Here is a 23,726-nt window from a genome sequence, read left to right on the forward strand (position 1 = left end):
TAACATCCTGAAACAATCCTCAAAGCTGATACAAAGAAAAATGGAAAAGACTTGGCATGGATTGTTTTCGTGCTAAAGCAGGACGATAAAGAGTTGCTGTTTTGTTTCCTGCACTTCTTCAAAGATAAGATTACTTGTATGCTGGAGAAGTTTGAAGGCTTCCTGCTGACCACTGTCACCGGTGAATCATCAGGTACAATAACTTCAGAACAATTCAACAAGAAAGTTTTGTGGATGGTCGCTGAAATTAGAAGAAAATGATTAAAGTCTTTCAAGGTTCTTAACATAGAGCCACGAAGAAAATATCAGTTTTTCCAGACAGCGGTTTCCAAAGTTAAGAAGGTTGTGAACAATAAACATGATGTCAAGAACAACAGAAAGTAAACAATTAGCATTATCATTTTGGAAGAGAACACGGAAATATCAGCCAAACATCAGACAGTTAAATTAAACACTAGAAAAAAATAAATAAATAAATTTAGAACAAGTTTTTGTCCTACTTCCAATTCTTACTACAAGGATATATTTTAAGTAATTGAAAAATGCTTAAGCTACATTCACGCCTCCCTCTGCAATGCACATTCAACTGACCACTTTCAGTGAGAAGTTTAAATAGATGCTCAGAGCAAAATTTAACGTTTATGCTCAACTATGCAAGTTTCTATGACTGTTTTCAGGCTCTACGCACAAATTGTGTTGGACCAGAATCATATGATGCCAAGTCTTTCATAAATTGCAATAGAGCAATGAAGGAAAAAGCCTGGGGCAAGATTCACGGGATTTTGCACCAAGCCTCTTCTAAAGCCTGATTTAACAGGTCCATCTACGGTGCATCTCTGTTGTGTTGATGCAAAAAACTAGAACGTTTATTAATCAATTAGGCATTAAATTAAAGCAAAGCAAGCTATTTCCAATCTGTTCAAGTGTCAGTTTTGCCGCAAAAAGACAGAGAAACAAGAAGTAGAACATTTCAGGGTAACTGTAGGAGGTCCACATGAGCAAGTAAACAGTAGCAAAAGAACAAGGTGATAAATTCCCTCCCTATTTTTCCAGTGTGAACACCATGGGCTAAACACGGCTTCAAGACTGCATGTTTATCGGTGTCTGGAATGCACTAAAAATACACTTCAGAACTTGCGCCTCACATGCCTGGTTTGTCCGTAGCTTTAGTCACAAAAACAAAACCAACAAAAAAAAAAAACATGCTTTAAGCGGCTTTACTCTACTTTTCTTCAGCTAAAAAGTTGGGCAGAGGCCTTTCTTGCTCAACCTTCCTATTAGTCTACAAACTATACCATGGATGTCATGATCAGTCAGATTTTCCTGAAATCATTTTCAAGATATTAAAATATTATCAAGAAATCCAAGCTTTTTGTTAAAAACAACAAGTAATGTTTTTGTTATGATTTTGTGTGAAATAGTTTTTAATCATTTAATTGGCTACATGCTGGAAAGCTGATCTGTCAGCATCTTTCAACTGAAGCTGATGGATGAGAAATATTGTTTTTCATCAGCAAAGTCCATGCATCGATGACTATAAGCTCCTTGAGTAAACAAGAACAGGAACAAAAGCAGCAACGTGTTTTATTGATTTCTTGTTGATTGCTTTACAAAAAAATGGCAAATTTAAACAGTTCTGACGATTTCTTGACTCTGCAGTTTAAGCCATAAAACTATTATTTATGAGCTCATCTGACTAAAAACCCTTATTGGCAATTCTTCATGAGTGCTGATTTTATCTTATTGCTCCGCTTTCTGGAGGAGCATCCTGTTAAATTAATGTCAAGAAGACAGAAAATCTGCCAGTTTATGATGTGTGTATTATCTTAGTTGTCTGATCAGAAAGTCCAAAAAACAGTTTTGCATGATAAAATACACCTGCAGACATAGAATATGTTAGCGTTTACAGAATTTTAAGGAAATTTTGATTTGTTTTAGATGTAATTTAGAAAAAATAAGAGCAGCATAAACAATTCAACTCTAAAAGGAACAGAATGGAGGACTGAAACTTCCGCAAATACTAACTGAATGTGTTCAACGTGGGCATGAGGATGCTTCAGCAGAAGTTCAGACTGAATAAACCTTTTAACCTCCTCAGCTCACCTCACGCTGCAACGCAAATGAACACAGATGAGGTCAGATCGAGCTGCTGTCCAACACAGTGATCTGCTTCAGCGCAGCCTTCAGCAGCCACTTTCTCCAACTAACAAAGATTGATTATATGCCTGTGTGTGTGTGTTTATGCGTGTGTGTGTTTATATAGGTGTGTGTGTGCGCTTTGCAGTTTCCCTGCCGGTGCGTGAATGACACACTGGGATTGTTCCTCTGCAGGGTTTCTGCTCCAGCGCTTTACACAGCTGATAAGCTTGCAGCTTTGGATCCTTACCTGAATCAAACTGAGCAGGTGTAAAGAACCCTGACACTGCAGATGTGTCAAACAGCAAATCAGAACAGAGCGAGGCCAAAGAAAAGCCATCAAAGAGGAACAAGGGGGCAAAGAAACACACACAAAAAACCCAAAGCTCACCTGATTTGAGTATCTACTGCATCTCTGAATGACTTCTGCTCTGGGCTGCAGCTTGATTCTTGCAGCTGACATTCAATGTGTTGTTTTTTTCTGTGTGTGTTTTGATCTATCTGTGGGCGGTAGTGATCTCGCCTCACAGCGAGAAGGCCCTGATTCAAATTCAGATTCAGCTAATAGGTGTGTGGTGCAGCTGTAGGCTTCACTGTCACAGCTCAAATGCTGTGTCTAGTTTGTTCGAACACAGAAACCTCTGCAGGTGTGTTACTACTGCTGCCAAAACACTGATCATGATCATCCTTATTCAGATTTCAGTTCCAACTAGACAGCCTATGTACTATAATATGGTATTGCTCAGTATCTGAACTTCATCTCAGAAGTTCACATACAAATTTTCTTAGGCATGATTTATCAGGATTCCAACAAAAAGCAACACAAATATGCAAATAGTGTAGTGTGCAAGAAGCGCACACTTTTAACTTGAATAGCATGAACAGGTCTCTTGTGTAGTGCATAGGATTTGGACAACACATTGTCACTCCCAACTTGTCATGGGGCCTCCACCGCGTTGCTTTTTGACGTTTTGGGTGTCCCCAACTCGTTGTTTTTTTAATGTGCTGGCTTTTCCCATTAAATCAAGTGTCACCAACCCTTGGGACGTGGTTCACTGAGCGGGCTGACTTTGATTGTTGTTACGGCCCACCTGCGTGTCCTAGCCAAGTTTGCTCACTCACCTGTAAGGGCAGTTTGGACTAAGGCCTTATCAGCTTGTTTTTGCATTAATAATGGGAAATAATGCCCTCAGCAGAGGGATCAAATGAGGGGTAAAGACAGTGATGAAGGTTTTTCAATGTCAGCTGCCACAAAGTGCAACAGCCAGGGAGAGGTAGATTAGGACTCCAGAAAATAGGATGAGAATGGAATATGCTCAAAACAAACATCCAAGTTAAAGCACTACTCCAAATGTTTGTGCAGTCTGCCAGAAATGCCCACATTACGTATTTATACAAGACAAGCATACAAAATAGATAAGGCTGTTTTTGGAGGGGAGTGGGGTGTTGTCTACTCAACAAATTAGTAACACAACCAAATCAAGTTCAACATGTTTTTGCATGTGCTTTAAAGTTTAAACACATTTGTACACATCCAAACCATGAGAAAGTCTGTCATTTAGTGCTTATCTTTTGAAAAGCTGTTTTCATTGACTATGAAATTGTGTAAATTGGATTTGTAAAAACAAACTTGCTTAATTGAAACACGACGATTTAAAAAAAAACTTGCATTTATCAAATACGTTTTTGAGCTCGGAGAAGGTGTTTTAATAAGGTGTATTGAGTTTAACATATTTTGCAAAACTGTAACAGAAACCCTTTTTTTGAATTAAATGAGTCGCATGACCAACATGTGGAAACCGCGCTCAACTGTCCAGTTGCTTGAGCACAAGAGATCCCACAGCATCACACAGCTCATCAGAAAGCGTGTCTTGTGGAATTGTTGGATCCCCAGCTCCACTATAAAATCACCAACCATGATTTCCCAAAATTGCTTCATCCGTAGCCGCTCCAACGCAGCTTGCCATTCCATGGCTTTAATAAGACGGTGATGCCTCATTTGATAGATGATGAGTGATAGTGCTGTGGTATGAATTTGAATGTATCTGCTGTAAATTAAAGCAGTGTTCCCATTAGTCGCCATGTTTTTGAAAGACTTATGTGAGTTTTTGTTTAATTGCATAATTATGACTTAATAGAAATTGCCAAATAATGTCATTTTGACATTTCTAGCATTATGATAATTTTACACGTGTGTAATGAAAATGCCTAAATGTCTCCCCTTTTTTACCTTGAAAAATCTTTCTCTGTGTTGTTGCGGGAAAAGCAACATGTTTCTGTGCACATTCTCAAAGTTATACCCACTTTTCTATGGAAGTTTTTTAGTTCCATCAGACTCTGAAATTTTTCCCCCTGAATTTTTATTCTGAATTTTTTAAACCTATGAATTTTTTTTCTGAATTTTTTTAACCTCTGAATTTTTATTCTGAGATTTTTTAACCCTTGCTTCTTAAACAGCAAAATTTTATCCTCCCAAAAATATTTTCTATCTTAGAAAAATATGTGTTTTTAATTTCGAGACTCAAAATTTTGATGGGTTGAAATTCAACATAAAAAAACTCAGAGTGAAAACTTCGCCCAAACAGTGTCACCAGAGCAAGTGGTCGATCCAGGAGCACATCGATATCCAGCCAATCAAATCTCGACACTGACGTGACGTCAGCGTTTGTTTTGGTCTCTTGGGCTGTGTCTGAATTCCTTCCGATGCCGCCGCCTTCGGTTCGCCGACAGCCATCTTGCCCCATAACAGCTCCGTGGATACATTCCATGGATTAAGCCTTCAACTGCACTATTTGATTACTCTTTAAAAGTACCAAAATCGAAACAAGCAGTTTGGGTTTGAACCCGTAACCTCTTGGTTGTTAGCAGGGGAGTTTGACCGCTAGGCCACCTAGAAACAGGAAGTACAACACAGCCATCTTGCCCCATAACAGCTCCGTGGATACATTCCATGGATTACGCAACCAACTGCACTGTTTGACTATCCTTTAAAAGAACCAAAATCAAAACAAATACCCCCCACATTGCTATTTAAAAAAAAAAGAAATTGTATCTTCTTTTTTCTGCTGTCTATTATGATCCTTTGTGTTCAGGATTGTGAGCAGTGGCGGGCCATCAGGGCCTGCAAGGCCTTCTCTGCTGGCCTAAAAATATCTGAATCACAGACTGATATTAATTATTATTTATTTCCGTGAATACGTATTCTATAATTCCAAATGCTCTGTCTTCGTCCTTTCATTGCTGTCTCCCTGGTTGCGCTGCTTCCAGACGTGTATTTTCCTATTTAAGCATTAACCAATCACATTGCAGCACCATTTGTTGCTAGGGTCAAAAAAATCTGCCCGGAGGCCTTCACAATCAGTTCTGCGGGCCCTGTAGCATAAAATAATTGTCGACCAAACTGTTGCTTCAACCAATCAGATCTGGAGGAGACCACGTGCTAGGCCAGCTAGAAGGCCCTCGGAAACGTCATCATTTTCACGTGCTATGATTGGATAGCTCGCAGCTCGCTCTGGTTCTGCGTTATGTGACGGACACAGGTGTCGAGGAGCGGCGTGTCAGGTTTGAAGATTTTGCCAGTGGAAAGCGTCTCATCGTCTGATTTTTGGTGGAAAATGAATGTCTGGGTAAAGTTGTGGCACAGTTTTGTCTGGCACGGGTAAAGGAGTTCTTGACTCCGTTGAGCGGGAGTGAAGCTGAAATCTACGAGGCCCCTGAACGCACCGTGGGCGTGTGCAGCGCAAAATCCTCGCGCGCACTACCGACAATATTATTTTCCAGACACAGACCTTGATCGATCACAAAAACGGATGTTTGTCACCCTCCTGGACCACAAGAGGCTTCAGGAGTACCAGAACATTTCCCGCATGCAGCCTTTTCCAGCTTATCACAGCCACGGAACACTTTCCATCTGCGAAACGCATGGATTCTGCACGACAGAGTGATTGAAATCCTTTTGAGGATAGAAAGGATGGATTTTGTGTTTAAATAATCTGGATTTTTGGTGAGTAAAATTTTGCTATCTCCCTACATAATATTGAAATTTTATCTGGTTATTTTTTATGCTTTTGGTGTGTGTGTTGCAGTTGTACCTGCACTAGAAGTTTTATTGCCATAAAATAGTTATTGAGGGTTGGATTGATTCAGATGGAGCACTACTGAAGGCCTAGGTGTGAAATGCACGGCCCGCCACTGATTGTGAGTATCCAGCATCAGGAGAAGGTTAGTGGGAGTCCACTGCTGCTACTGTTGGTTTGACCTCATGGATGAGGCATCAAGACAGAGACCTTCCACCAGTCCTCCTGATTTTTTCTACTTGGGAGTAAACTACAGCAGTGGGTGAAAGAGAGAAGAGTGAAGAAAGAGAGGAAGGAAGGAGTGACCCACCAAGTGGAAGAAGAAAAAGAATCGCTAGCTGTGTTTCCATTACACATTTGCCTAAAATTTTATTTAAATTCTAGGAATTTAGAAAAATGCATTTTCGAAATGACACTTTTTCCATTAAATCATCATTTTGCGATAAAGCACAAACCAACTCACACGATAAGTAATTAAAACATGACAATGAATGAGATCTTTATTATTACTATTATTATTATTTGATTTACTAAAAAAAGAGATTGCAGTGACGTCACAGATCTGTCTGGAGAGCGTGTGCCGTGCAGAGTCTATTGACAGTCTCAGGTGCACGTGAGAAACCTGTTCAGCGGTTTTTAGATGAATAACCATTCTAACAAGTAAGCTGCTGGACCTTTTTCTGTTTAAAAACACGAGGAGATCCATTTAAGTTTCTGTCCCTGCACTCGCGCTTTTCCTCAAATGAGACTTCCGCATCTTACTCAGGCTCCAAGCTGCAGAAGTGCAGCTGCAGATGAAGAGATGACGAAATCTTGGTTATTGTTTTATGGAGGGGCTGCACGATTCCGTATGACACTCAACTTATAAAGAGCTGTGAAGCTGTTGGATCTCTCCTGCCGCCCGCTGTGCTGCGCTCAGGACAGACACTTCATACAAAGAGGCGCATCTATTTCGAAAAGTGTTTCCATTACAGTTTTGCGAAAAATGTCTGTTTCGAAACTCCCCAAATACCACCCCCTCTAAGGGCAAAAACGTTTTTGTTTTGTTTTTTCGGAATTGTGGTGTTTCCATTAGGAGAATGTATCAAAATTCCAATTTGCAAAATTTCAGAGTTAATGTAAACGCGACTAGTGATGAGCTTCTAGACCTGATCAGAGAGGACATGAGGCAGAAGAGCAGAGCACACGAGAGAGGAGGGAGACTTTTGACCAACTTTAGTCTCCTGGAAAGAAATGCCAACAAATAACCACATTTGATTTCTGACAATAAATGAAGTTTATATTTGATGTATTAAAATGTTTGCTTTCTTAATATAAATAAAGGTATAAATCCAACACAGTAATCGTCATTCATTGTAACACTATTTACAAAGATGGTCGACATGGATGAGATGCTTCAGTCGGTATGATGTATGATCAAGCTCCAGTCGGTGGGCCACAAGCTCCCTGCACTGCTCCATTCCAATGCATCCACTTGTAGGGGATTAAATCTAAGTCCGTCTTATTTTGTTTCTTCACCTGAGCTGGAATCTGGATTAAAACTGTACAGTTGGATAGCTCCAATGTTGCTTACCATTTTGTTACTTCGCTAGTGCTAGCTTGGAGCTACGAGCTAGGAGAAGAGAGAGGGTAAACAGAGGGTTGATGGGAAATGAGGGCAGACGGAAATTCCTACCGCTTTGCAGAAACTATGATGACAGGTTTTTCAAGTTTGGCAAAAATAGAAAAATAATAATTAAAAGATCACCAGGAATTGTTTTTTTTTAATGGATCAAAAGACGATTAGACGGGGACTTCAAGTTATGTAAATCATTTTTCAAAAATGGTGAATGAGAATAAAGAAAAGAAGGAGGTGTTAATGAATCTGCTACAGCAAACGTATCTGTCGCATGAGTTAAAACACGGATGCTTTGTTGTGCAGCTGTTTTCAGAGCAGATATGTGACCGTTTTTAATCTCTTTAAGCCTCTGTTTGCTTTTTTCTTTTTTCTCGTGCAGCACAGCTGAGCTGAGATCAACCCTCCCCTGGGGAGGGAAAACAGCTGCACATACACAGAAACTCAGGTGCAAAGAGCTTCATAATCCACCATAAATTACTGGAGCTTTTAGTTAATTCACTAAAACCTTAAACAACAAATCCCCTAACGAAAGAAGAAAATGTCAGCAGCACTTTAAATAAACATTAAATCTCTGATGCACAGGTCCCACCAGAGGGTCTGTAAGACATCACAGCTTACAAAAAAAGACTGTAAAATTGTGATTATTTTTCAAATTAGCTCGTTAAACTGAAAGTAGAAAAGAGTAGACAGTTACTGACCTTTAAGCAGTTTGGCTTTATAGCTGACCAACGTCTTGCAAATGTTCCCAATTCATCTTTGCACATTTCTCCTGGGAGACTTTAGCCTCCTTTAAGTAGACCTTCTTCTTATTATAAAGTTTATTCTAAAAGATTTGGCACAGACTTTTGTTATTATTTTTGTCATTATTTTTTTATTATTTAGTTTGCACATTTTAGAAGACCCAGCATTTGACTAGAAAATGGATTGGCAGCAAGTAGCATTATTTTCTCAACATTTTTTAACCTCATTCACTTATTTCTGAAAAGTAAAAAACTCCTCCATTTCAACCAAAAGTAAAATAAAGACACATCTAAAAGCATCTTCCAAGACCATCCATCATAATCCATAGAAACTGAATGTTTAACCTCTCCACACTATCCATCCATCTCTCATCTATGAGCCAGATGCCAACTCAGACGAGGAAAACAAAGGCATACATGGATCCAGTCGTACAAGTGGATACATCAGAATGGAGCAGAGCAGGAAGCTTATGCCCCGCCCCGCATAGTTTTTGCATCACAACTTCAATCTTTTTCAAACTCCATTCTTTCATATGCCCTTGATTCAGAACAATTTTAACAAATAAATGGTCAGAAATACAAGTTCAAGCTTTTTTTAAATATATATTCTTCATTATTAGAAAAATGCCACAAGAACATGTTGAAATCTTCTGGGTGGGTCTTTAAAGGGCCCACCTATCATGGTTTTTGTAATCTTTCAGTGTAAACTATATCAACATAAATGATAATATATTATCTTTGGCACACTAAAGAATTATTTATGAAACATGAGTTGTTTTCCTACCCAGAAGTAAGACGCCTCGATCTCTGAGGCACGCCTTTCGCTGCTTGTGGGTGCCTCCCATTTCATCACTACAATCAGTGTAGCGATGGCTGGGGCTACCAGATGAGCTAGCTGGGGACCGGCACTAGCTAGTTGAACCGTGACTAGCTAGTTGAGAAGTGGCACTAGCTAGCTCAGCACTAGCATTAGCTAGTTAAGCAGCGACGCAAGCTAGCTGAGCGATAAATTGTATGTTTGTGTTAGCCTGGGGGGTGGTTCTGGTAGCACAGACTCTTTCTTATAGGGGCTCTTCTCACTTTGTGACATCAACTTGTGAGAACCCGCTGGTTGTGTGGGCTGGAAGGAGCTGGTGTTCGGAGCACAGGTTTTTAAAGGAATGCTCAGAAATGTGTGAATGGATTTGAAAAAATACCACTTTCGGATTGTTTAAAGTGAGGAATACACGTATATACACTTAAAAGCTCAAAAAGTTGATTTTGCATAAGGGCTTTAACTCCAGACAAACTGGATATCTTCAGCAACTTCACACCCCATCATTCCATCTTCAGAACTAACTTCTATAACTTCACAAAGCTTCAGACAAAACTCTTACCATCTTGAAACTAACTTTGAAGTATCTTCAGACTGCTTTCATGGCATCTTTAAACTAATTTCTTAAATGATCTTTCGGCTAACTTATTACTGTCTTTTGACTAACTCTATTTATGTGTATCGTATTTACTTTCTGATTCACCCCCTTGAAAAAGCAAAAGATAAACGTCGTCTTACACACACACACATTAAAATGATGCAGTCTGAATGCAGTGATGAAAACAGCTGCCACTTTGAGGCTAGATGTTCTTTAGAGTGTGCTTGGCACCACACTGGGAGGTGAGCCTAAAATCAAGAGGAGTATTAATGAAGACTTCAATCTTTTTTGATTTATAATTTATTTCCAGACAGATTGCGAATTGGGAAGTTTGTGGTTTGAGACAAAATAAAAAAATCTTGAGCATGTCTATTGAAACCCAATTCAACGTCTGAAATGTGACATTTTCACATGGTCTCACACAAATTATTCACTGGCAGAAGTAAGATTTAACTTAAGAGTTTAACTTTATAAAGGAGGAGTGGTCTGTCCAGGGAGTGTCCCGCCTTGACCTTAGCCTTACCGTAGCCGGGATAAGCTCCAGCAACTCCTGGTCTCCAGCAGGGATAGAAGATGGATGGATAGTTTAAAGCTAAATTTGGGGTTTATTTTTGGTGGGGGGTTCTTTGTTTTTTCCTCCTTGTTTTCCCCTCAACGTCCTTCTCTTATCGCTAACTCTTCTCTTTGACGTGGCGATCAGTCTTCCAGCTTTAAACTGCGCCCTGTCTCCTTTCTGCCCTACTTCTCCTTCACTACCCTCCCTCTGTCATCATTCACAGCTCTCACGTCAGCTGCTGTCTGTCTCATTCCGTTTAACCTCCTCTCAACCCTTTGACCTCCTTGCTTTCCCCCAGACGCTCCTCCTCTATCTTCCTCAGCCCCAGTTGTCTTTTTTTACCATCAACACTTTCACTCTCCTCTTGATGACTCGGCATTTAGAATTGTGTTGTTGCACTTTAACCTGTTTACAACCAACCTTACAATCATCCCCCTGGCACCACAGAAACTCTCACAGCACTTTTGTCATCATCTGGAGTGAAGGGTACAACAGCAGGAAAGATAGATTGAGCTTTTAGAGGCATAAAAGCTGAACATTTTTGTTTTTTTAAAGCTACCTCCCAAAACTGCAGGTGTTTCTGGTCAGATAACAAGTTTTGATTTTGTTGTCTCCCCTTAAAATTTGTATGCTTACTTTATTTCCAGCATTAGAGGTCAGTCAGGTTAAACTTTCTTCTACAACCACTTAGTGATCATCTGTGCAGCACAGATTAGAGTCCTTCATAGCAAGGTTAAGATCTGACTGTTGGCAAATGAAAAACTCTTATCCCTGTGAAGAGATCCAGTCATCCAGGAAAATGATTGAATCGTCTGCAAACAGGATTTCTTCACAGGTCTTTCAGTGTGGGGTTACATTTATTCTGCATCACCCCTGGTAAAAAGTAGCACAGTTGAAATGTATTTGATTAAATATACTTGAATACAAGTGTAGCAAGTCTACTATAGACCATGTACATGTAGGGCAGGAAGTATACTAATACTTCTAAAGACTAATTTGGAACATTTTTACATTTACAATAAATAGATAATATATAAAAAGTAAACTCCAACTATATTCCCCCTCTTTTAGTATTCTTATAGACCCACTCTGATGAAAACCATGTTTTCTGATGATGGATTACATAAATAAAGAAAATTAAGCTCAAAATTGACTGACTCAATGCACATTACACATCCATCAATCCAGATTACTTTTGTCTGATCAACTTAAATTCAAGCTGATTCTTTCAACCCTTCAAAACCTTTATGTTCCATGTTTACTGACCTGCATTTTTTAGATAATCCCCACATCTTCCCCAGTTGGTTACCACATTGACAAATAATGTATTTACTTTTTTCTTTTGTTCTTTTCTTGTGATTTTACGATTTAAGCTTTCTGCTGTGATTCAGTTTCTCCACGCATTCTACTTTAATCTTTTTTTTTATATATGTATATATATTTTTAATATATATATATTTGTGTTTCATTCCTATTCTTTCTTCTAAGCTTGAGTCATTTGTCTTTGTATTAACTTGTTAAAGATAAGTTTCAGGCCATTTCAAGAGCTGACAGTGCAACCTAGTTCTTCTGTTTTTCAGATTTGAATGCAGAATGGAAAGTTTTTAAAATATATGAAATAAGAGCAAATAGCACAACTGCAGCCTCACCTTAAATGAGCTCCATTATGAGCAGCAGATAAATAACAAGCTCACCTTCGTCTCATCAGAGGCTTTGATGCCGCTCGGGCTGAAGCACTTCAAAGTGTCTGACTGAGAAAAAGCATCCAGGAGCCGAAGAAGAACTGACACCAGATCAGTGACGGGGCAGCAGCTTCTGAGGAAGTGGGTCAGGCAGAGAAGGAGAGCCGTCAGTAATGATGTGGAGTGTTTACAAAAACATAAAACGTATGAAAACACTTCAGACTTTACGATTCGACTTAAAGCGACAGAAGTTTGTAGCATTTCCTCTTCGTTATCCATCTGCCGCTCCCTGACATTTTTGGAGAACTGCCTCTTTTAATCCTCCTTCACCTGTTAGAAAAAGTCGACAGGTCTTTGGAACTTTTAAAGATTTTTGATCCACCTTCATTTACAAAAAACTTTTTTTTTTTTTTTTTTGCAGTCAACTAAATATTTTAAAACTCAAACATGTAAAAGAAATCAAATTTTATTATGAAACTGAATTTCTTCTTCATTATTTAGATCTTATTTGCTGTACTCTCAAAGAAATCCTGAATTAGATTAATTGAATCTGGAAAAAATATGTACTGTAAGGCAAAATTGGAGAGTTTTCTTTTGAAATAAACCCTGTCCTTCAAAACTGGACTTGGTGGCTTTCACAAAAAAATAAAAGAGATGCTTCTGCCTTATTTTCTTAGATGAGAGAAACTGGCATTTCAGTGGATATCCGAACTCTAGCACGACAGTTGATGCCTGACTTCATGCTGCTTTCAATGGCTGTCAGAAAGAATCAAGCATATCTCTTTTTAGTTATTGGAAGCAGGAAACTTTTAAAGGCTGTGAGTACTGACTGAACGAGGGGCATTGTGGGAGTCTGCTCTTTCTGTTTATAATTTTTTCTGCAAAAATAAAATTTTAAAAAAATATATGGCCAGTATAAATAACAAACATTGGGGAGCTCTGATCTAGAGGGTTTTATGTTACAGCTCTTCTTTGCTTTTTACTGAACCTGCAACTTAGATTGAATTAGGTCAGTTGTCAAACCAGTTTCTTTCTGGAATTATAACCCATTTCATGAATTATTGAATTATTACTATTTTTTTTATTATTTGGAGATTTTCTGTCATTCAGATCATGTTATGACATGATTCTATTATTCAGAGTAACTGGAATTATAAAGATTCATCTAGAAAACATTTTCCTGCTTTTCCGAGCATCTTTTTCAGTTCTAACTGCATTTCTTTTTTATCAATCACCATTGAGTCAAACGTAAATGCTGCAGCTTTTCCTCTGACAGAAAAGAAATGTCCATCGCGCCTGACTCAGAGTTTTATTGACTGAATATTTAGGAACGTCTGTGGTGGGCACTGTCACATTGATACAGTATCCCAGCTTCACCATGACATGTTGCTAAAAAACGAAACAAAATCATCAAAGGTTTCTCCTGAAAAGCAATTCAAAGATAAAATAGCTTTTGAAATATTTTTTAATGCAGATTTCCTTTAAACCAACGTGGAGACCATGTTTCTGAAACTCTAAAGTGTGGCAAATCCTCAATAAGCTCGTCCACCTTACGTCTCTGTCAAAGTTACCATCATGCAAGGTATGTTTCATGTCATCCGCGGCTGCATGAGTCATCAGCGTATGTAGGTCGATGAACTCACGGTGCTGCATGTGAAGTGGAGTGCTTCCTGCAGAGCTGGAGGCTCTGACCTGGAGCCGATTCTTTGTGCAGAAGGTCGAGTCACGCCAGCGCTGGGCTGCAGCTGCTGCATGCTAATGGTGCACGAGGCTGCAGCTGCATGCAGGACAAGAATGGACAAACCATCCTAAGGATCTTTGATCTCTGACTGCTGCAGGGCTGTCGAGGAGATCTGAGCATGTTTCAGTGCAGGCAGATTCTGTGGAGCACATCGATCAAACTTTATTATTCAGAGCTGAAGTCTGAGTCGATAATAGTTCTAATGAAGCTGCTGCTCATGTTTTTATCTTCATTTACACATTCATTTGTCTTTATTAAGTTTAAGTAGTCCTCTGACTAAAGGCTAAAACACCTACATTTAATGATTTCTTGAAAAATTCCTATTTTTTCCCCATATTACACAAGTTTGACCCACAAAAGATTTATAAATTCCACAAAACTTACACACCTAAAATCTAGCAAGAATGTAATAGCAATTCCACCCATGTTTCTATGACAACAGATAATCTTTTTTAGAAAAAAAAGTACATACAATCAGGAATTTGACAAAAAAATTGCTTCATAATCTATTTGTTTCCTCACTGACTCAACCGTTATGCTGACAAGATCAGCTGATCAATCAGCACCGCATGGGGCCAAAACGAGTAACAAGAGTTATGCAATGAAACAAAAGAGGCGCATCGGTAGCTCAGCTGGACATCTGAAGCACACAGAGCCAGAGAGATGAACTCATTTGTTCTAATGAAGTGAATCACAACAGGATATGTGACTTTAAAATGGATTTTGTGCATAGAAAAGCATAACAATGAAACAGATCTAATGAAAATGAAGAAAGTATAGAAGCAGGCTTTGGAAGATTAAACACAGAAAGGGAAAGCGTCACGCTCATAAATATGCCATTCAAGCAACAACCTACTTTACTTTGAATAGGGAAAAAATATATATTTCACATATATTGAAAATGTATTGTCAGAAGTAAAAGATCGCAGTACAAAAAATGAACAGAAAAATCAAGTTTTGCTCTTTAAAAGTCAACATTCAAAGGTCAGACTCAGATGCAGTGAAGACCTCTGACCTCCAGAGCTACGCAATGATGCTGACAGCTGCAGCCAGAGAAGAAGAGGATGGAGGTTTAGAATTCAGGTTTAAAGCATTTTCTGAAAAAAATGTGATTCCTTTTTGCAAAAGTCTAATTTTAAACTAAAAAGCAGATCCATAACCTCCTAAATCACAAATGAAAAACAACCAACATAAAACCATTTTCTGTAAGTAAACATGGACCAAATAATTAATAATGATATAAATAATAACACTGATATTGAATTGATCATTAACAAAAAAAATTTGTAGAGGATTATTAAAAGATGCTGTGGTTTTTGTAAGAAGCCAGCTTGACTTTTACAGCAGTGAAAGACAAATATTTAATTAAACTTTAATCAACAACAGGCAGTAATTTGTAAGTCTACAGGCTAGACTGTAGATAAATAAAGTCTGCTTTTATTTAAAAAAAAAAGAATCCAAATAAAGGGAGAGTGATAGCTTTATTGCTATCATTTTAAGTGATAAAAACTTCTATAAAAAGTGAGAAAAGTTACTTTTTTTTAACAAAAAATATTACTTGGTAATAAACCATTATTACTTGGCTTTTATTACTTTTATTGGCTGATTAACTTAGTGCAAATTAACTAATTTATTTTACCAATTACTTTTAAGATCTTTTGAAAAAATATATAATGATTTAATGATAGTAAATATCATGAATTTTAGCCAAAACAGAAAGACGAGAGATTCACGGAAACTAATATCAGTTTTATTTAGGAATCCTAAAGTCAAATTTACAGACCCAATAATGATGCTCTAAAGCAGTCATACTCCTGCTTTACATTTTTGTTTTTTTGGTAACTCTGAGGCCAGCGATGAACGTTCAACATTGAGTCTCTAAAGCAGCACACATCAGAGCATGAGAGGCATTTCAAACAGTCAGCTGATCATAAACGATGAACCCCTGCTGCTTGTTAATGTGACTGCTGCACTGTAGGCTTATGTTGTCAAATATTTGCATTAGAGGCTCTGAATGAGTCTGGTCGTTGACATGAACGGTTTTGGCAGAAGCAGCAGGAACGTTGGTGAGACGTGGCGGCAGATTCATGGGAATGTGTTCGCGTCTGAAAGGAGCCAGAGATAAATGTGTGACGCAGCTTTTCTTCTTCGCTGCCGTCGTCAGATAAACAGGCTCCAGATTACTGAGACTCTATTTTTTTTTAAATATTAATCCTCTTAGTGAGCGCAGTCAAAGAGCGCAGACTTTTATCTGCGGATGCTTCTCACAGGAGTCTGCAGGAGATAAACGATCCACTTAACCTGCCCGGAGTCCCGCTCTCAGCTTCATCTGCAACGTAACCTTTATGGACCGATAAGAAACGACTCACAGATGAGGCTTGAACGTGCACAGAGCGCACGCTGAGTGTGCATCAGACCTCTGTGTCTCCTTCTGCTGTTTTCTCTCCTTATCTTTCCTCTTCATCAACTCTTCCTGAAACAAAGTGTGGATTTTCCCCCTGAAAACTATCCCAAACACATGTAGGCGCACTCCGAAATGAGGGAATTACAGCAATAAACCCTGGCTTGTGTTTCTGCTCTATCGCTCGTGTCATCTTGTTGTTATGAGATTCATCCTGATTCATATCGAGCTCAAACACTGACTTCAGATCAGCTTCTGTGCAGATTGGAGCGTAGAAGATCAGCCAAACTCCACCTTTTTCAGGACACTTTTTCCTTCCTGAGAGCTTCAAACACACACGTGTGTTTTTTGATCAGCTTTTCAAGTGGATATGAGTTCAGCACTGCAAAGAAAAAAGAAAGTGATGATTACGGTGACTTTTGGATTGGGGTTCAAGCTGCCCTGAAGAAGTCATTCTAGCATCGTCCCTGCATTTTACCGACTACAGCAGTTTTATTGTCTCACCTCCCCCTGGGATAAATGTTTCAAAAGTCAGCATAGACCGTCTCCTGAGGAACTTTTTTGCAACCGCTCGAGTCCGACTGGTTGCAAGGCTGTTGAAAGGGAGTGGTTCTATTGCTGCGAAACATGACACAGGTTGATGACATCATCCCTGATTGAAATTTTACTCCTATAGTACAATTATTTGCACACCGCAACATATAAAGTCCCACTCTGAACATCTTTTGATCTATCGATCAATTAATTTGATCATGACATGTTGAAAACACCAAAAACACAATTTTAATTGGAAAGGGTCTTTAACCTACACTTATTTTGAAATATATGATGTGCAGTGGCAGAGTAAACTCAATCCAGAATATTGCATTTACCACTTCCCAGGATTTCAAAGTCAAAGCTTAGACATTATTTCTTTCTGATTCAGTTCCAAAAAAATAAAAAAAACAACATCTTCACTAAATCTTTATTTTCTAATTCATGTTTAACTTCAACTTTATTTGATTGAAACATGAAGCAGGTGGTAAATCATCTCAAATTTTTCTTTTAAGTGTCTTTACTTGATATGTCAAGGCTTTTAAAATACAAATAAAAAAACTAGTGTACCACCGACATCGTCTTGTCTGCACCATGAAATAACCACAAACTTGTATAGATTTAAGCCTTTTCAGAAAATAACAAAGCTTGATAAAAATAAAAAAACGAATCTCAAAGATCCCTATATGCTTTATCACTATAAATAAAATACCAAATTACTAAAACGTTGGACAAAACCATGTTTGTTTGTTGCAATTATTGCAGACAGTTGTAAGTGAAAGCAGCCAACCTGAGTATGAACTAGACATACTGTTGCAGTAGGGACGCGATACAATTGATGCGATCACTATGAAGTATTATAGTCAACATAAGTATTGTCTTACAGAGCAGAAGGGTTAGATCTGGTAATAGAATCGCGAGGACCACCATCTGAAGTTCCACATGACTGAAGGCGGGATTTGAGAGATGGAAGCGTCTGAGCGTTTTCTCACATGCTGGCATGTCCACGCACATGTGCAGCCCCTGAAACTACCTCAATCAATATAAATGAATGGATGTTGAAGTCAATAACTTCAAGATGATTTTTTTTTTCTTTGATACTTCGGGCTGAGTTTGTGCTTCCTGCAGTCTGTCAGCTCACACAGCTCCAAACACCATCTGCAGCTGCTTAGGGTTTCTCTAGCCATCAAAATGTTGAAGCAGTTCTCTCCTGAGGATAGGTGATGGTTTTGATTTATCTGTGAGGGTGAAATTGAGAACATTGGTCATCTTGGAGGAGATTCAGAGTAGGATGTTCCTGGAGAAGCTGGCCACTTTCTTACTTTAGGATTTTTAGATAATGCCATGCTTGATCCTGAGTTTTCCCTGTTTCATTCTGTTCCTGTTGGAAGTTTTTTTTTTTTCTCTCACCTATTTGAGTTGGAAGAAAAAGTAAGTTTTATCACTTGGTTCTTTTGGTGTATTTTTCAGATGAAAAGGCAAGAGTTTGGCCTGAATTGGGTTTATTTAGCTTATAAAACTGAATCAAAGATTTAGATGTTTTTGGTTTTTTTCATGAAAAGAAATTTAGGGAGTATTCAAATGGAAACAGGTCATCTCAAAGAGAGGAAGAGAGCCAAAAGGGAGAAATGATGTAAGCTCTGTGTATTATGACAAAAAAAAAAAAAAAAAATAGCCCGCAGCATGAGTCTAAAGAAGCACCAATCATGAAAAAGTGTGAACATGTCTGCTGGGTAAATGTGATGTAGGGAGGAGGCGCAAGCATTTACAAATGAAAGACAGAGGACTACCTGTTTTCTTCTTCCTGCTTATTCTTTCCTTTCTGGTCAGTGCTTATTTTGAACAATTGCGCCCCCAAATGAGCAGCTACTGGAACTGAATGGTGTTCTGGCCTACTTCAGCCTTTGAAGTAAGTCGAAACATGAAACAAAAGTTTAAACATGAATGAAAAAGTAAGATATGAGGGGGACAAACTTCAGGTCAGCATGTATGTTAAAAAAAATTACAAAGTATTTAAATGGTCATATCCTCATACCCTTTTGTAATACGTTGTTGTTGTTATTTTTATTTTTTCCTTCCCTGATATTTTTCTTTTTAATTATTATTATGCCATTTTTATCCAAAAATATGAACAACTTGTTGTTATCTAGAGCATAGTTTCTGCAGAGCAGCAGTAGTTCAATGGAAATGTGCCTCTGAGTTGTGGGCGGGACCATTAGTGCAAATCAAGCCTACCCCCACTTCCCTTCACCCTGAGCTGATTCCTGTCCTACTAAATGTCTAGCAGTGGTGGAGCTATCCAGTTGTAACGCTTTTAGGTCAGATGAGGAAAACTAAGTAGATCTAGTTGTCTACAAGTGGATCCCTCAGAATGGAGCGAGCATGGAGCTGGTGGTCTGCCCAGTGTGTTTTCAATCTTTTTCAAACAGTATTTTTCTGCCTGCTCCCGATTCACAATGATTTGCATCAAGAAATACTCAAAAACCCAATTCTTAGTTGTTGTTTTTTTTTTAAATATATGTCCTCTATCATGGGAAAAATGCCACAAAAAAACGCTAAAAAAAAAAAAAAGACTTTTTATCAGAGTGAGTCTCTTAACTCTACCAGACATCTTGCTGTGACTCAACTGTCTGGCTCTTGCAGAGACTCTGTTAACTGTCTATCATAGTGATGTGATTTAAGGGAACACATCACTATGCTGAATTCCTCTTGACTTCAGAGGATCAAGCCTGTTAATATGTGAGATTGTTTGTTGGCAGCTCAGAAGTTGTTGTTTTTATGACGCAATGAGATCTTCTATGCTAAAGCAGTCAGAGGAGCAGATGAAGCTCTGGTCAGATTGTCTGAAAGATGATATTTCTGATACTTCTGCTGTTGAATTGTTTTCATTCTTTGGAGAAATTTGTTCTTAATTGTTGTTTTTAGTTTAAATCACCTCTGATTATTAGAAGGTCAGTGTCTGAAAATTTGCTTTTTAGGGTTGAAGTTGGGGTCAGTGCTAACCTTGTTTGGAGTTAGTTTTCTACTGTTTTCCTCATTTCAAACTTTCTCTTTGCTTGTGTGTGAGCTTGTACCTCCTCTTCCTCCACCTTCTTCACCCTCGGTGACTTCTCCCTGTAAATGGCGTACATCAGGCTGTGACAGCAGGCCCATAAAGCACAAAGGCAGCGGGTTTGCACTCGGTGAAAGCCACTCTGGGAAGCCCATTATGGCTGGGCCAGGCCTCTTTATGCATTCATTTCGGGCCGATATCGGCGCTCGATTGGGTTCAGAGGGCCACAGCTTTAGGTGCAAGGCCAATATACACAGCACATAAAACATTAATGATGTAATTCAGCCAGCTGCTTCCATTCTTGGCTGCAGGTGAGGGCAGAAAACACAGAGTCATATAAAACAATCCTTCACCTGCTTATAAAAAGTGTCCAGAGTTTGGTTCTGTAATGAATCTTTGTTCAGGCTCATTTCAGTTCATGTTTAGAGTCTCCAAGGCTCTGTGGCTCGCAGAGATGAGCGACGGCACGGACTGAGGTAGTTAAAGTGACTCAGTGTCTCGTAAACACAAGAACACCATCTCATGATCATTTTTTTTTTCGTTTTATGACTACAGAGACCTACAGATACACTCCCCTCTGATTTACCTCCTAAAAGAGTCTGCAGAGAGGAAGAACGCTTCATCTTCTTCAACCAAGGTTCAACTGAGGTAATGAGTTCCGGTGTTCAGATAAGTAACCCCCCCTCGTTATCGTCTGCTGCTTCCCCACAGTTGTACATCCAAACAACCACCCTGACCATCTCCATGAACCTGAGTGCGTCCGTCGCCCTGGGGATGCTCTACATGCCCAAAGTCTACGTCATCATCTTCCACCCAGAGCTCAACGTGCAGAAGAGGAAACGATCCTTCAAGGCCGTTGTCACGGCCGCCACCATGTCGTCCCGATTGTCTCACAAGGCCAGCGACCGGCCCAACGGAGAGGCAAAGACGGAGCTGTGCGAGAACGTCGACCCCAACAGTAAGTGTCGATGAAACGGGAGAAAACAAAGGAATACCTGTAAACATATACATTGAACTTTTAGAACTTTTACATGAATGCAACCCAAGATGTTGTAGTCAATCCATATATGGTACTGATCTGAGAGTTTCACTTGCTTAATGATTCATTATCCTAAAGCATTGAATGCTCATTTTATAAACAGAATGACCCAGGTTGTTGGCTCCTTTTGATGGTAAATGGCGCTTTTCTACCTTCCTCGAAGGCCCAAATCGCTATGCAGTCACAGTCCAGTATTCTGTGACCTGTGTCTAGTTTGTTATATAGATGAACAAATCTTAATGTCAAACAGGGTTTCAGATTTATTTCCCCACCAAGAAATTTGTAAAACTGTGAACAATATGCAAAAGTGTTAGCATGATGCTAACTTATCATTGATATTTACACGGAGCTGCCTGCTGGCAGCTATTATTCACATGACCTAATTACATTTTAATAACAAACAACTAATTTGTGTTACTCACAGGCATGAATTCCCTGAGCTCTGTAGAACAAAAATAAAAATTAAGAGCTGTTTTGAGAGCGTTTGATGGAGTTCTCTTGCTTGTCTTCTTCTTGAACTAAAAGCTTAAAACCAGATTACTCCTGCTCCATCTAGTGGTCAAAAGAGGACAGAACAGGCAGTGTGAAACTGTCTAACTGTAATACAGAAAAAGTCTAACCAAACGTTTGGTTTCAAAAGACCTTCTTATCTCTGTGGTTTGATTGGAATTTAATAATGTATGTCTTCCAAATGCTTTTAGCTTCAGTTTGGAGATTATGTGACATGTCAGCATGTTAGCTATGCTAAGCATTATTTCCCTTTTTTTTATTTGATACCTATGGGAAATCATGAAATTTACTTTAAAATCAAGGCAATTAGGAGGAAAGAGCTCTGCTAAGGAACTGCGAAAACTAGGAGTCTATATTGGCAAGAGTCTTGCGATATGATACATATCTCGATGCCTGGCTCACGATGCGATATGTTTCGCAATATAGCCAAAGACTACCTAAAACATTTTTCACTATTTTTTAAAGAGTATGACTAAGAAAAAGACTCTACCTGGATATTAATTCACTGTATCAGAATGGTAAAATTCATTAGTGATTGCAACATTACGTACTCAAACTGTATCTCATAAACAAGTTGTTTTTACCAACGCAAATTCATGGTGCTTTTCTTTTGATAAATGAAGAAATATTTGTTTTTAAAGGGAACGATCCACATCGTCTGATTTCCAAAAACATCAAAAGCAACGATCAAAGGAAACTTAGAAAAGATCAAAGGAAACATGAAAGCAGTCAAAGGGCAAGATAAAAGAAACTTTATAAAGATCAAACCGAACATGAATCCCTTAATTTTGACTCAAGAATCGTGAAATTCCGGATGCGGAATCTTAGAATTCCGAATTTGGAATCTCGAACTTCCGAATTGAGAATCTTTAAATTATGTATGGGGAATGCTGGAATTCCGAATCGGGAATCTTGGAATTCTGAATTGGGAATCTTGGAATTCCGTATGGGGAATCCTGGAATTCTGAATTGGGAATCTCAGAATTCTGACTCTGGAACCTTGAAGTTCCGAATTGGGAATCCTGGAATTCCGCATTGGGAATCTTGAAATTACGTATGGGGAATCCTGGAATTCCGATTCCGGAATCTCTGAATTCTGACTCGGGGATCTTGGAATTCCGAATGGGGAATCTTTGAATTCTGAATGGGGAATCTTGGAATTCCAAATTGGGAAACTTGTCATTCTTACTCCAGGATCCAGGAATTTCGAATTGGAATTCCCCATTGTTTTAAGTCACATTACATCTTCTTTAAAGTTTAGTCAAAGACATGGCGTGGTCCGTCAGGTTTGTTTATTCCCCCCCCCCGTTCAGCTTTTAAATCAGCCTTGAATCCTGACCGGACAAGATCCCAATACAAACCTAAAATCAGTTCTTAAAATCAGTTCCCGATCACTAGTGTGATCCAGATCACGCTAGTTTATCTTCCAGATCTATTTTTAGTCCATGAATAGCAACAACAGGAAAAAATAATCATACTTTTCTCTTCTTTGAGAGCTTTAATGCTCAAACATTAGAAGTGGATGGAATAGCGTAATCTGAGCAAAGTCTACATATTATTATTTTTTATGAAGATCAAACCTTTTGCCTGAAACAGCTTCTTGGTTGTTATTATGTTTCATTCATGATCATGGTATCTCTGCTAAACCTTGGTCAGTTCATATATAGTTTCATTTGAATCCTGATTCTTAGAAATAGGTCTTTAATGTCATTTTTTGTACGGTAAAATTCAAAGTGTTCCCTGGTCCGTTCCACCCTCATACAAAGAAATGACAATTTGTCATGGCAAAACTTATGACCAAAATAATGAATAATGCATAAAAATATACAAAAAGTGCATGACTTGGTCACTAAAAACTGGAAAATTTGGTTGTTTCCACATAAGTTCATTAGTTATTTTAAAAAAAAAACAGCATACACAGTTAATAAGTATGAAAAATGATAAAGCCAGAAACATAAAAATAAAAGGAAAATGCTGAAGCCTCCAATTTATGCCACCACAATTGAATTGGGTTTCATTTGTGCTAAAAGTTCCTACAAAAAAAGCTGCAATAAAATTTGGAAATAAAAAAAGAAGCCTCCAGTCGCATGCTCCCAGGAATAAAAACGGAAAATTGAGATGACACGGCAGCGTGATCTCCCCCTGGCAGTGGGGGCTCTTTCAGGGCTCTCAAGAACAACTTACCAAATCCCGTTTTTCTACCTTTGACAGGCTAATTTCATAATTTAT

The 23,726-nt window shown here is 38.6% G+C and overlaps 1 protein-coding gene across 1 annotated transcript in view; it reads left to right on the plus strand.

The window, feature by feature from the left end:
• LOC112144627 (metabotropic glutamate receptor 7) overlaps nucleotides 1-23,726 on the plus strand; it is a 224,648-nt gene that overhangs the window by 190,172 nt on the left and 10,750 nt on the right. Inside the window, exon 9 of the mRNA XM_024269253.2 lies at nucleotides 20,660-20,906. Within this exon, the coding sequence (XP_024125021.1) occupies nucleotides 20,660-20,906 (247 nt within the window). The remainder of the gene's footprint in view (nucleotides 1-20,659; nucleotides 20,907-23,726) is intronic.

Source organism: Oryzias melastigma, linkage group LG5 (assembly GCF_002922805.2).
Source record: "Oryzias melastigma strain HK-1 linkage group LG5, ASM292280v2, whole genome shotgun sequence".
Taxonomy (NCBI): domain Eukaryota; kingdom Metazoa; phylum Chordata; class Actinopteri; order Beloniformes; family Adrianichthyidae; genus Oryzias; species Oryzias melastigma.